General features: G+C 44.0%; 2 protein-coding genes across 5 annotated transcripts in view; one reads left to right on the plus strand and one right to left on the minus strand.

Annotated features, from left to right (window-relative positions):
- thyn1 (thymocyte nuclear protein 1) overlaps positions 1-5,091 on the minus strand; it is a 31,443-nt gene extending 26,352 nt beyond the window's left edge. Inside the window, exon 1 of the mRNA XM_038778963.1 lies at positions 4,952-5,091. The gene's annotated coding sequence lies outside the window, so the exon portion shown is untranslated. The remainder of the gene's footprint in view (positions 1-4,951) is intronic.
- anapc13 (anaphase promoting complex subunit 13) lies at positions 5,056-12,242 on the plus strand. Of its 4 annotated transcripts, none has more exons than XR_005458163.1 (4): positions 5,118-5,333; positions 8,247-8,368; positions 9,498-9,673; positions 11,241-12,242. XR_005458163.1 is itself a non-coding variant. In XM_038778965.1 (3 exons), the coding sequence occupies exons 2-3, from the start codon at positions 8,270-8,272 to the stop codon at positions 9,621-9,623; spliced, it is 225 nt and encodes a 74-aa protein (XP_038634893.1). In that variant the 5' UTR covers positions 5,056-5,117; positions 8,247-8,269; the 3' UTR covers positions 9,624-9,934. The 4 variants fall into 4 exon arrangements, 2 of the variants coding, with proteins under 2 accessions (XP_038634893.1, XP_038634894.1); XR_005458162.1 differs by having other exon boundaries at positions 9,498-11,128; positions 11,241-12,241; XM_038778965.1 differs by lacking the exons at positions 5,118-5,333; positions 11,241-12,242 and adding an exon at positions 5,056-5,117 and having other exon boundaries at positions 9,498-9,934.
- Positions 12,243-12,779: the final 537 nt, after the last annotated feature.

The following is a 12,779-nucleotide window of genomic DNA, read 5'->3' on the forward strand; positions in this document are numbered from 1 at the left end:
TGGCTGGCTGCTGCAATTGAAATTGACAAATCTACTCACCAGCTGAAGTATCCCAGCTCCCGCCGAAATCCAACTGACTGCAACCCCTGCAAAGGTAAGTAATTTAAACTTACCACTCACCTCCCGATAGGCTCAGCCCCTGCCGGTATCCAATGGCTGGCTGCTGCAATTGAAATTGACAAATCTACTCACCAGCTGAAGTATCCCAGCTCCCGCCGAAATCCAACTGACTGCAACCCCTGCAAAGGTAAGTAATTTAAACTTACCACTCACCTCCCGATAGGCTCAGCCCCTGCCGGTATCCAATGGCTGGCTGCTGCAATTGAAATTGACAAATCTACTCACCAGCTGAAGTATCCCAGCTCCCGCCGAAATCCAACTGACTGCAACCCCTGCAAAGGTAAGTAATTTAAACTTACCACTCACCTCCCGATAGGCTCAGCCCCTGCCGGTATCCAATGGCTGGCTGCTGCAATTGAAATTGACAAATCTACTCACCAGCTGAAGTATCCCAGCTCCCGCCGAAATCCAACTGCATGATCACGTTTAACAACCTTCTTACATTGGCCACCAACTGCCTACCCTTAACAAATCCCGTCTGGTCCTCTCCAATAAGGTCCTGAACACAATCCTCATGGACAAAATTCTGGCCAGCAATTTGGCATCTACATTCAGCAGGGATATCACCCTGTAGGATTCACAATTCACTGTATCATTGATGTCTGCTGCCTCCATTAAGACTGGCTGCTTTTGGAAGAGTAATTGTAGCTTGTCAGTAACAAAGCCAAATAACTGTTTCTGCACCAATACTGGACCACAGCTGATCACTCCAGTTCCACTGAAAGTTCAAATTAAGAGCTTGGATCTAGAAATGTGACCTGTGCGATCTTCTTAGTATTACATGGAGCTCTTGCAATTTACATTTGGATTTTGAATAAAGGTAAAAAGTAGTTTCCAGTCCAGACATTCAGAGATTTCCCCAAGCACGGAGATGAGGAGAAATTCTTCACAGCGCCAGGGACCCGGGTTTGATTCTTGGCTTGGGTCACTGCCTATCAAGAGTCTGCACACTCTCCTCGTGTCTGCGTGGGTTCCCTCCGGGTGCTCCGGTTTCCTCCCACAAGTCCTGAAAGAGGTGCTTGTTACGCGAATTGGTCATTCTGAATTCTCCCTCAGTGTACCCGAACAGGCGCCCTAGTGTGGCGACTAGGGGATTTTCACAGTAATTTCACTGCAGTGTTAATGTTAGCCTACTTGTTACACTAATAAATATTAAATACACAATATTATATCTTGCTTCACAAGAGGCCTGTTTCTGGTAAAAAGGCATTTTGTTGACAGTGCCCAAGAGTATTGGAAATGGTTACTGAAGTTGCTTTTCCCCAGCAAGAAATTTGACCGTACTTCACTGGTTGTGAAGTGCTTTGAGCAGTCTTGAGTTTGTGAAAGGCACTGGGAGTCTCTTTATTTAGCTACATTCTCAGTCTGTCCAAGTACTCTAGAAAAAAAGCTGCTCATTTAATCCACACCTGTCAAAATCGCAGCGACAAAAAAAAAAATGTTCTTTCCTCCAAGCAACTGGATTTCTCACTTTTTCCACTGGGTTTTTGTTGTACATAGCACAGTATAAATACACACAAGATGATCAGACTTTTGCAAGGGGGGGGGGGGGGACCTGGGTGGCACCCCTAATGTTATTTACATTTTGTTTTTGTTATTTACAGGAGTTTAAATTGTTTTTTCTTTTCGTCCTTTTGTTTTCTTTCCTCCTTACTGCGTTCACTGTGGCCGTTGTGGTCCTGTGTTTCCTTTCCCGCCTGTGTTTCCCTCTTTTCTCCCTCCTGGTTCCCCCCCTTTGTTGCTCCCACCTCCTCCCCCCTTCCCTACCGTCTACGGCTCTCCCGCTGAATTTAGTTTTGCTTTCTTATTTCCCCGGGGTTCAGTTTCGCTTTTATGTTTCCCCAGGCCCTCCCCCTATTTTCTTTTGTGTCTTTGCTACTCTCTCTTTGTCCCTGGCTATCTAGTTGCTGGCCACAAACAGAGCCCGGAACAGCTGGGTGAATGGCTCCCACGTTCTGTGGAAGCCATCTTATTACCCACAGATGGCGAATTTTAATTTCTCCATTTGGAGAAATTCCGATAGGTCGGACAGCCAGTCTGCAACTTCAGGATGGATCTAAGTAGGAAGAGGCACCAGGGCAGCACATTCATTTTGATTGTCTGCACTCTCCCCGCCAGGTCCTTTTTAACTTCCTCTGTCAAACTGGTCAGGTTTCAATTGTGGACCCCTGTCCAGTCATGGGCAATTTGGACCCCTAGGTAGCGGAATTTGTGCCGGGCCTGCTTCAGTGGCAGCTCTGACCCTGCCCTTCACTGAAAGATCTCGCTTTTGCTCATGTTGAGTTTGTACCCCGAGAAGGTACCAGACTCTTTCAGGAGCGCCACGATTCCTTCCATACTGCTTTGTGGGTCCAAGATGTAGAGGAGCAGATCATCCGCAGAGAGAGACTCTATGCTCTCTGCCTCCTCTTCGGATCCCCTTCTAGTTCTTTGATGTCCTGAGCTTGATCGCTAGTGGTTCGATTGCTAGGGCACGCAGCAGCAGGGATAACAGCATCCCTGCCTCGTGCCCTGTGCAGCTGGAAGTACTTGGAGCTGGTGGTATTTGTCCGTACATGTCGGGGGTGTTATACAGGAGTTTCATTCACGCGGTGAATCCTATTCCGAGTCCGAAACGCTCCAGTACCTCTATGAGGTACTTTCATTCGACACTGTCGAAGTTCTTTTCTGCGTCTAGGGAGTCATGATCATGTTCAGCAGGCACCTGATGTTCGATATTGGCTGTCTACCTTTGACAAAGCACGTTTGGTCTTCTGCGACCACCTCTGGTACAGTTCTCGAGCCTCTTAGCTAGGATTTTGGCCAATATTTTGGCGCCTGCCTTTAGTAACGAGATGGGTCTGTATGAACCGCATTGTTAGGACTTTGTATTTTTTAGGTATTGGCAAGATCGAGGCTTGTGCCAGCATAGGCAGCAGTGTGCCCCTCACCAGCGAGTCTGTGAACATCTCCCGTAGGTACGGGGCCAATGCTGTCACAAATCTTTTGTAGAAGTCCGCCGGGAAATGTCCAGTCCTGGTGTCTTCCCCGCCTGCATGGAGCTAATACACTCCATGACCTCTCCCAGTTCTAGCGGTGCTTCCAGGCCCCGTTTCCTTTCTTCACCCACGACTGGCATGTCCAGTCCATCAAGGAACTGCTTCATCCCCGAGACACTTGCTGGGGGCTCCGAGGTGTACAGCCCCCAGTAGAAGGCTTTGTTCACCTTGTCTGGGTCTGTTTCTAGTGTGCCTCTGATGTCTCTAATTTATGGGATTTCCCTTGTGGCTGTCTGCTTTCTCAGTTGGTGCGCCAGCAGGCAGCTGGTTTTGTCTCGTATTCATATAGGGCCCCCCATGCCTGGCGGAGTTGGTGCACCGCTCTCCTCATGGAGAGCAGGTCAAAATCCATTTGTAGCTTTTCCCTCTCCACCAGGAGCTCTACGGTCAGGGCCTCGGAGTATTGCCGGTCCACCTCTAGTATGGAGTCAACTAGCTGTTGCCTAGCCGCCCTCTCCTCCCTGTCTCTTCACACTTTAAAGGCAATAATTTCTCCTCTGATCACAGCCTTTAGTGCCTCCCAGACCATGGAGGGTAAGACCTCCTCGTTCTGGTTGTTCTTTATGTATTCGTCTATGGCCGGTGATATTTTCTCATTGAAGGCGTTGTCAGCCAGTAAGGCCATGTCCAACCTCCATGTGGTGCATTGGACACTGCCTGTCTCCAACCTCACATCCATATAACGTGGAGCATGGTCAGAGATTACAATCATGGAGTATTCCGCCGCGACCAGCTCCCGGAAGCACTGATTTCCCCAGTATAAGTCGATCCTTGAATATACATTTTGTACTGGGGAGAAGAAGAACTCCTTCTCCCCTAGGTGGGTGAATCGGCATGGGTCCACTGCTCCCATCTGCTCCATAAAGAGACTGAGTTATTTGCCATATTGGAGGTCTTTTCCATTTTGGTGTTCGATCTGTCCGTCCGTGGGTTCTATACACAGTTAAAGTTTCCCGCCCCCCCCCCCCCCCCCCCCCCGGGACCATGATCAGTCTATGTCGGGGATTTCCACCATGGTCTGTTTTATGAATTTCGTGTCGTTACAGTTGTTCTGCTTTCTCAGCTGGTGCGCCAGCAGGCAGCTGGCTTTGTCTCGTATTCTCGTACGAGGACTACCTGTGCCCCTTCTAGGGCCCCACTGGCCATGACGTACCATCCCACTCGGTCCGTAACCATCCTTGTCGCCGTAAACATTGTCCTCTTATTAATTAATATGGCTATCCCCCTGGCCCTCGTCCCGTAACAGGAATGGTAGATCTGTCCCATGCAGCCCTTCCTCACCCGCAGTGGTCCTGTAGGATCCGTAGAGAGGGAAATTGTGACCTTTCATCAAAATTCAAACCAATAAATCCTCTCACCAACTGTACCTCTCCTGCAGCAGCTTCCAGCAAACTGCAGTCACTCACCAACCCAAGCAGATCACTATGGCAACCGCTTAAAGCTGAAGCTCGACTCACCTCCAGGGGAATGGGCCCAACATCGCCTATAATTGTCGGTGTAGGAAAAAAATTAAAAATGGCAAAAACCATCATTCCGGACAGGAGAATGTTGGAGTGGGTGAAGTAAATAAGGTCGGTGGTGGGTCAGAGAGAGAGAGAGAGAGGAAAAAGGTCGAAGCCGAGTTTCTGGCGGGAAGATTCAAAACAGAAATATGACCTAAATAAAAGGTTGCGGAAGCTGGAAGTCTGAGTGGGAAACGTTCAGCAATCCAGACAGAATCTGCACAGGGAGTGGGGGGGGGGGGGGGGGGATTGCGACCTTTAATCGGAATTCAAACCAATAAATCCTCTCACCGGTTATCTGTTGGTTGTGGGTGGACCGATTGTGGGAGGAGTGGGTCGGATATAGATCGGCCGGACCGGTTCTGGGGGTGGACCCGAAGTGAATAGGCCGATCCTCTTTATGGGGGGGTGCCGGAAGTGGAGAGCCCGGACTGTTTAGCTGGGGGGACCGTTTGAGGTGAGAGGCAGCGGCGCGGGCCGGGCGGTTTGGGGGTGTTCCAGCCTCTCAGTTTAAAACAAAGAGGGCGGAGAGTCACTGCCCTGAGAGGCAGAGGGAGTTTCCGAGTGACCGATTTCTCGCCGGCCGCAATCAACAAGTTTAACCCCAGTTAGCTGTGAGCCACAAGGTTGGGGCTGCTCACCTTGGAGAGGCGGCGCGGCGCCGCGGATCCAGGTACAATTCCGGCCTCGGGTCACTGTCGAGTTTGCATCTTCCCGTGTCTGCGTGGGTTTCCTCCAGGTGCTCCGGATCCCTCCCACGGCCCAAAGATGTGCAGGTTAGGTGAATTGGCCATGATCAGTTTCGCCATAGTGTCTAGGGAAGTGCAGGTTAGACTATAGGGTTATGAGGACGTGGCTCGGGTCTCTTCTGAAGGGTTAGTGTAGACTTGATGGGCTGAATGGTCTCCTGCATTATAGGGATTTTGCGAGTGAAGAAGGCTAAGAAGGGATTTGATGGAGATGTTCAAAATCATGAGGGGGCTGGGCAGAATAGATGGGGAGACACTGTTCCTGCTTGTAAAATGATCAAGTACGAGAGGGCACAGATTTAAAGTGATTTGGGAAAAAGAGATGTGAGGAAAAAACTTCTTTGTGTAATGGGTGCTTCAGGACTGGCATGCACTGTCTTGAATTGTGGTGGAGCATTAGATGATGATTTTTATGTGCAAGGGCATAAGTAATTTGATGAGCCTGTGCAGATGGGCTGAATGGCCTCCTGTCCATAACAATTCTGTGATTTCATGAGAGGAAAAGTGTAAAGTACTTGCATTTATGTCAGCTGCCAGAGTATTTTGATGTGGAGTCACTGTTGCAATTTAAACACAGCAACCTCCCACGGACAGTAAATGTGATAATGATCAGATTTAGTTTTGTAATGAAAGGGCATGAAGGATTTGGTTAAATGTTTGACTCATTAGAATAACAAAGGCTAATGGAAACTGAAGAAGATGAGTAGTACTTAGCATCGCAGACATTGTATAGGAAGGTCAAGTTGGTCTGGCGGTTTGGGCTGTTGGGGATCAACATCTACTGGCTATTCCTGTTGTACCCATATCCCATAAAATAAAGTCTGAGATTAAGGAAATGAGCAATGGTGAAACTTTATAAATGTGGGTTCTAATCCTCTGAAAATGAAATTAAGGGATGGTATGAATAACATCAGGGGTGGGCAAACTTTTCCGTGCAAAGGCCACATTCAGAAATTCACCATTTTAAAGGGCCGCATAGTATATTAAGCAAAATAATTCATGTTTAAAATAGCCAAAATAAAAGGTTTTTAAAGGGAAAAAAAGCAATTAATTTTTATTAATTAATATTTTAAAGTAGAAACTTTACATGAAACACATTTATTTGAAAAACAAAGTAACTCAGTTTAAAGAAAAAAAAGCAATTAATTTTTATTAATTGATATTTTAAAGTAGAAACTTCACATGAAACACATGTTGTGCCGAGCAATGATCACCCTACTCAAGTCAACGTATCCACCCTATACCAGTAACCCAACAGCCCATTGACCTTAAAATTATTATTTTTTTAAATTTTAATTTTTAATTTTTTTTATGACTTGATCTTGGTGGGCGGCATAAAGACCTTTGGTGGGCCGCATGCGGGCCGTAGTTTGCCCACCCCTGAATAACATGATCAAAGTGAAGTTGACTATCAGGGAATAATTCTTCAATTGACATGAGAATTTGAACAAGATTAGGGCAGCAGGGTAGCATGGTGGTTAGCATAAATGCTTCACAGCTCCAGGGTCCCAGGTTCGATTCCCGGTTGGGTCACTGTCTGTGTGGAGTCTGCACGTCCTCCCCCTGTATGCGTGGGTTTCCTCCGGGTGCTCCGGTTTCCTCCCACAGTCCAAAGATGTGCGGGTTAGGTGGATTGGCCATGATAAATTGCCCGTAGGGGGGGTTGTTGGGTTACGGGTATAGGGTGGATACGTGGGTTTGACTAGGGTGATCATGGCTCGGCACAACATTGAGGGCCGAAGGGCCTGTTCTGTGCTGTACTGTTCTATGTTCTATTACATCATAGAATTCAAGTGAACTCAAATTGTGAATACACTATAGATGCAAAATAAATTGAATTTTACTTTAATGGGAAGTAGATAATCATGAAGATGTGCAGGTTCTCCCCGTGTTTGCATGGGTTTTGCCCCCACAACCCAAAGATGGGCACACTAGGTGGATTGGCCATGCTAAAATTGGCCCTTAATTGGAAAAATGAATTGGGCCCTCTAAATTAAAAAAAAAGAATCAAGAAGATTGTGAAAATTAAGGGTCTCGAGAGTAAGTAGTGAGGTGGCTTTGCAGATTCAATGGGCTGAATGACCTAGTCTTCCTTTGACAAACCTTCTGTTTGCCATACAGCGCCACTAGAATTAACTCAGCACATCCTAACCACCCATTGAGCTAACTGAAAAAGAAACATATCCTGGTGTATGCACTGGGAAATAATGACAGCTACAAGCTTTTTTTTAAATAGATGCATACTAAAAGATAGGAAATTGGATTTAATAATAATTGTTGTTGTAATTACTAATTATATAGCACCTTTCGCAACCTCAGGATCTTGCAATGCACGTTGTAGCCAATGAAGTACATTTGAAGTATAGTCATTTATATACAGCAATCTCTCCCAAGCTGCAACATGATGATGACTAGATAATCTTTTTTTGTGATGTATTAGATAGATTGTTGAGTGGAACGCTGGAGGTCACTCCGCGGCTGCTCTTTGAAATAATGCCAAGGAATCTTTTACGGACACTTTATGGGAGAAATGGGGCATTGGTTTAATGTCTAATCCAAATTACAGGAGATCCCACAGTGCTAGATTTTCAGTCCAAGTTTTTGAGCTCCAGATCTAGAGTGGAACTCAAACCCACAACCTTCTGACCCATGAGAGTGCTATCAACTGAGCCATAGTTGGAAAAAAAAAACAGATTGGGCAAATTATTTCCTATTGATATTTTTCAGTCAAGGAATTAAGAAGCCAGCAGCACCAAAAAATAATAATGGGAGAATAACTTATACACATTCTCTGCATTTGCTAATTTCCTCGTTTTTCTGGATGTGTTTGTGTAAAGTCTACAGCACCAACAGAGGATAAATGGACAGTGAAGTACAAAGAGACGGCAGAATTCTGGACCTTATAGATGATGCATGGCGTGAGGACAAACTGCCATATGAAGATGTGGAAATACCTCTTGTATGTACAAAGTTGATATAAATACTTGCATTTATTTAGAGCCTTAAAATGCTGTAAGGTGCATCATAATTACTTTTGGAGAGCAGCAACTATTAATATATGTCAGACAGATATGGCAAAATGAAAACAAGTGACTCAAATAGACCTATCCAGTCGTTTTTGTGCTAATTCCAGATGCCTTTTTGTAGCATTGCTATTGTGATAGAAACCCAACTTAGAATACTGTAAGTACACTGTACAGGAGGATGGCATGGTGACGCAGTGGTTAGCACTGCTGCCTCACAGTGCCGAGGACCGGGGTTCGATCCCAGCCTCTGGTTACTGTCTGTGTGGAGTTGTCACATTCCCCCCTGTCTGTGGGTCTCACCCCCATAACCCAAAGATGTGCAGGCCAGATGGATTGGCCATGCTAAATTACCCCTTAATTCAAATTATTTTTTAAAAAAATACATAATAAATATAAAAATTCAGTTTCTAGGAGTTCCACAATTCTAGGCTAAACAATGGAATAATTTTGGAAGAATTTAGCTGTATACACCAAGACAGTACACTAAGTTGTACTCACAAAGACAGCACACGCTAGAGCAGTGTTATATCACTCAACATCCAATACCCTGCGGAAAGTGGACAGCAACCATAGTTCCTACTGCAGTTGCTATCGTGTGCGTATGTATATATATGTGAATGAATGAATGAAGATTAGGGTGACATTTATCTACGCTTCAACTGTGATATCTTCAATTATAAATAGCTTATAGACATTTACTGTGGAGAGTCCTGGGTGAGGTACCAGATATCTATCACGTGAACAGTACTTCAGCGGATGCCAGCATCTTCAGGAGAATGACAGGAGGGAGGAATGTGAGGGGACTGGGGTTGGGGGAGAGACCTAGAGCACTTTAGTTAGTAGAATTAAGGAGAGCTAGGGTGGCAAAAACATTTTTTTAATGGGCCTGTGCTGTTGCAAGTAATTGTTATTGTGTAGAAGCTGGTAATTAAAACCACATACTACTCCAAAAGAAGTCGAGGTAAGCAAGCTTTACTTGTTGAGGGGCTTAATATTTCTTAATAATACATCTTAATAATTCCACTTGTCCTAATAATTCCTTTCTTTATTTGCCTTTCGCAGAGTGAACTTCCAGAGCCTGAACAGGATAATGGAGGAACGACTGAATCTATTAATGAACAAGATATGAAATGGACTGACCTGGCCTTGCAAAACCTGCATGAAAACACTCCCTCTGCAGGAAGCTAACTTCTGACATCATCACTACCAAAATTACAGCAAGACTTATTTCCATATTGGTAAATAAGCCAGGTGCATTACAGCCTCAGAATTTATTTTCAAATGAAGATGTACTTTAAGCCATTGTGTCCATACCATTGCAAATGTGACAATTCAAAACTATAAACCTGACAAACTCCGTGGAAATTACCATGAGCAAGTCTGTGCAAATTGAAAGTGTGCACATACTTACGTGGTAAATTTTAGTCCCGTTGATTTTACTATTCAAAGAAATAGTTTGTTTTCATTGAATAAAATCATTGGAAAATAGCCTACAAGAAGCAGTGCCGTGATGTGAAATTAATTCCCACAAGTAACTGAACGTTACTCTATTGTTGCAACAGGATTTCTGACGCTACACAGTCCTGCCACAACTCATTTCATGTGTTATTTATAAATTCAATGTTATAACTAAAAGTATGAACACACTCTTACTAGCGTATTAGCCTAAACTTCATAATTCTTTGCAATCTTATTGCCGGAACACATTTAACTTTAACACTTCATATCAGCAAATTGAATCTGGTTCCAAATTGTGTGGCGAAATGCCCATGATACATGTTTTTGAGCATATACTTGAGCACAATGAGACTTTCAACCAAATTAATGTTGCACTCAAAGGTATCTTAAGTGATACCAGTTGTGTATGAGTGTTAGATTCTCAGTTTTACAAAATTTGTGTTGGATTTTGGGTTGCATGCAGTTGCAATTAAAAGAAGTGAATGGATGTCTTACAGATTTGACTCCATGTTGTTAAAACTACAAAAAAACGAATTGGCTGATTTCCAGATTGGTAAATATGGAATCATTTGTTATAAGAACTAGGAGCAACAGTAGGCCATCTGGCCGGTTATCAATTTATAACACTAAATATAGAGTTTGAGTGCATTGTAAAAATAAAGTCATTCATGAATTGTGACAGCTATCAATAGGGAATATTTAGCACAGGGCTAAATCGCTGGCTTTGAAAGCAGGCCAGCAGCACGGTTCGATTCCCGTTACAGCCTTCCCGAACAGGCGCTGCAATGTGGCGACTAGGGGCTTTTCACAGTAACTTCATTTGAAGCCTACTTGTGACAATAAGCAATTTTCATTTCATTTCATAATTCATTGGCTAAATGCAATGTGTACAAGATGAAATAATTAGATGTGCATTAGAGGAAACTTATTAATTTATGCAATAGCACTTTTTAGTTTCCTGGTGTATATTTATAATGCAGATGGGGTGAGGTGGGTGAGAAAAATACAGGGCTGGAATTTGTATCCTGTTAAAGAGTATTTGCATTCCCGGTTTATATTGCATTATATTAGCACCACAATTTTCTGGATTGTCGATCATTCTTCAATGTAGCAATATCAATGTACCTCTTGCATTGATTATACAGTCAATGGCTTACCCTCCAAATAAACCACAGGGTACAATAAAACCCTGAGAACAGATATCAGAACTCAGATTGATGTGTGGCACTGGGCAGGTAAGTGAGCTGCAACTTCTGAAAATCACATTAATTCAACTTAAAAATGTTAACCACAATTTACTCAAAGGCTGTATAAAGTAATCTTCCTGAAACATCTCCTTTTCCACAGGAATGTCACAGGATAATTTCAAGCAACAGTCAAATTTGGGCAGAAGCATGGACCTTCATACCCTATTGGATGAAGTGGAGTGTCACCAAGAACTTCAGCATCGGATCACATCGTGTTTTCCATATTGTACACTGATTCTAAAGCTGGCTATGTAATCTGAGGGGGTCTGCATTCTGCACCGACGTAACATTTCAATCCAGCTTCTCATACAGGCATAAGCTCACTGGGGCAGCAACTGAGAAGAAGGATGGTTTGAAAAGTAGGAGACCGAGTACTGCAGAGGAGTGAAAGACACTTCTATCCCCAGGCTGCACCTTGATGTGCTGAAATGGAGATGCTTGACTGTCCTTCATAGGAGCTCTGCATCCTTAGCAATTCCTGTTGCACAAGGATGTATCCTACTCCCTTACGGCAACAGCTGTGAAGCTCCACCCTCTACCGTGGAACGTGAGAGATGGGAGATATAACCCACAGTCTGAGTCAACCTTTCGAGGACCACAGGGAGAGTACCTGTGACCTATTGTTAATCAAGTGCCAGGTGACTTTGGTGGACCATATACAGGCAGGAGGTTGCGCAGAGTGTTCCCTTGATTGCTGAGTGCCTGTATATGACATCCCCCCCCCCCCCCCCCCTCCCTTTTAACGTACCTTTTTTTGAAGGTGCCCCATTGCATACAGAATCTACCTACTGCTCCCCCTCTGGACCCAAGGAACTCTTCAGACTGCATAATGTGTTATTAAAAAGACAATTATGCCCCCCTTTTTTGATTGACTACCTCAAAGCAGTGTCAACTGACGTTGGTCTTTAATTCTTTAGCCGCCTTCCTTATTGTACCTGTTTTACTGCTTGACTACTGCTGAAAGTGAACGGATGTGCACTTTGCCTAATACCTGCTTTTAAAATTGTTCAGATTTTAGTTATTGTTTTGTATTGATAGGAATTTCCTTTCGTTTAACTTTTTTGCCCTGCTGTATTGAATAAAAGTTCAATTATTTTAAAAATATTGCCTGTCCTTTTTAATGCTCACAATGCCATGGGGATCACTTCATAGCAAAATTGTTCTGGACTTCCTGTCTTTCTACAATTTCCTACATTACAACAGTGATTATTTTAAGGCCTCCTGAGAATAAGGGAAGGTACCTGTCATGGAAGTGTTCCTTTTTAAAATGTTTTTGTCTTATCACAGGGCTTCAGTGATGTCATTGTGTGGGTGGAGCTGGGTTGTGGCTCTGGGAGTTGGTTTTACTTTTGCTTTGACTTTGAACTGGTTGAAAGAAGGTTTTTTTTTTTCTCTATCTGCATTTTAAAAGCTGTTACCAGACTGCTTGATAACTTGAAAAGAACTAACATTTCTGGAAGAAATTTAAACCTGTTTTGGAAAGGAAATCGGAGCATCCGTACCAGGTCTTGAGTGCCGTGTGCTGGGCCACCCCTTTGAAAAGGATTTTCTGGTTTATGGGATCTTGTTGTTAAATTGTAACAGTTAAAGGGGATTTATTAAGGGCTATACATAGATTACTGTAGCTGTGTGGGGTATT

Source organism: Scyliorhinus canicula, chromosome 19, assembly GCF_902713615.1.
Source record: "Scyliorhinus canicula chromosome 19, sScyCan1.1, whole genome shotgun sequence".
Classification (NCBI taxonomy): domain Eukaryota; kingdom Metazoa; phylum Chordata; class Chondrichthyes; order Carcharhiniformes; family Scyliorhinidae; genus Scyliorhinus; species Scyliorhinus canicula.

Coding starts and splice junctions, on each gene's coding strand:
- anapc13 (XM_038778965.1), top strand. CDS start 8,270: ATGGACAGTGAAGTACAAAGAGACGGCAGAATTCTGGACCTTATAGAT. Junction 8,369..9,497: donor AAGATGTGGAAATACCTCTT/GTATGTACAAAG, acceptor TGCCTTTCGCAG/AGTGAACTTCCAGAGCCTGA.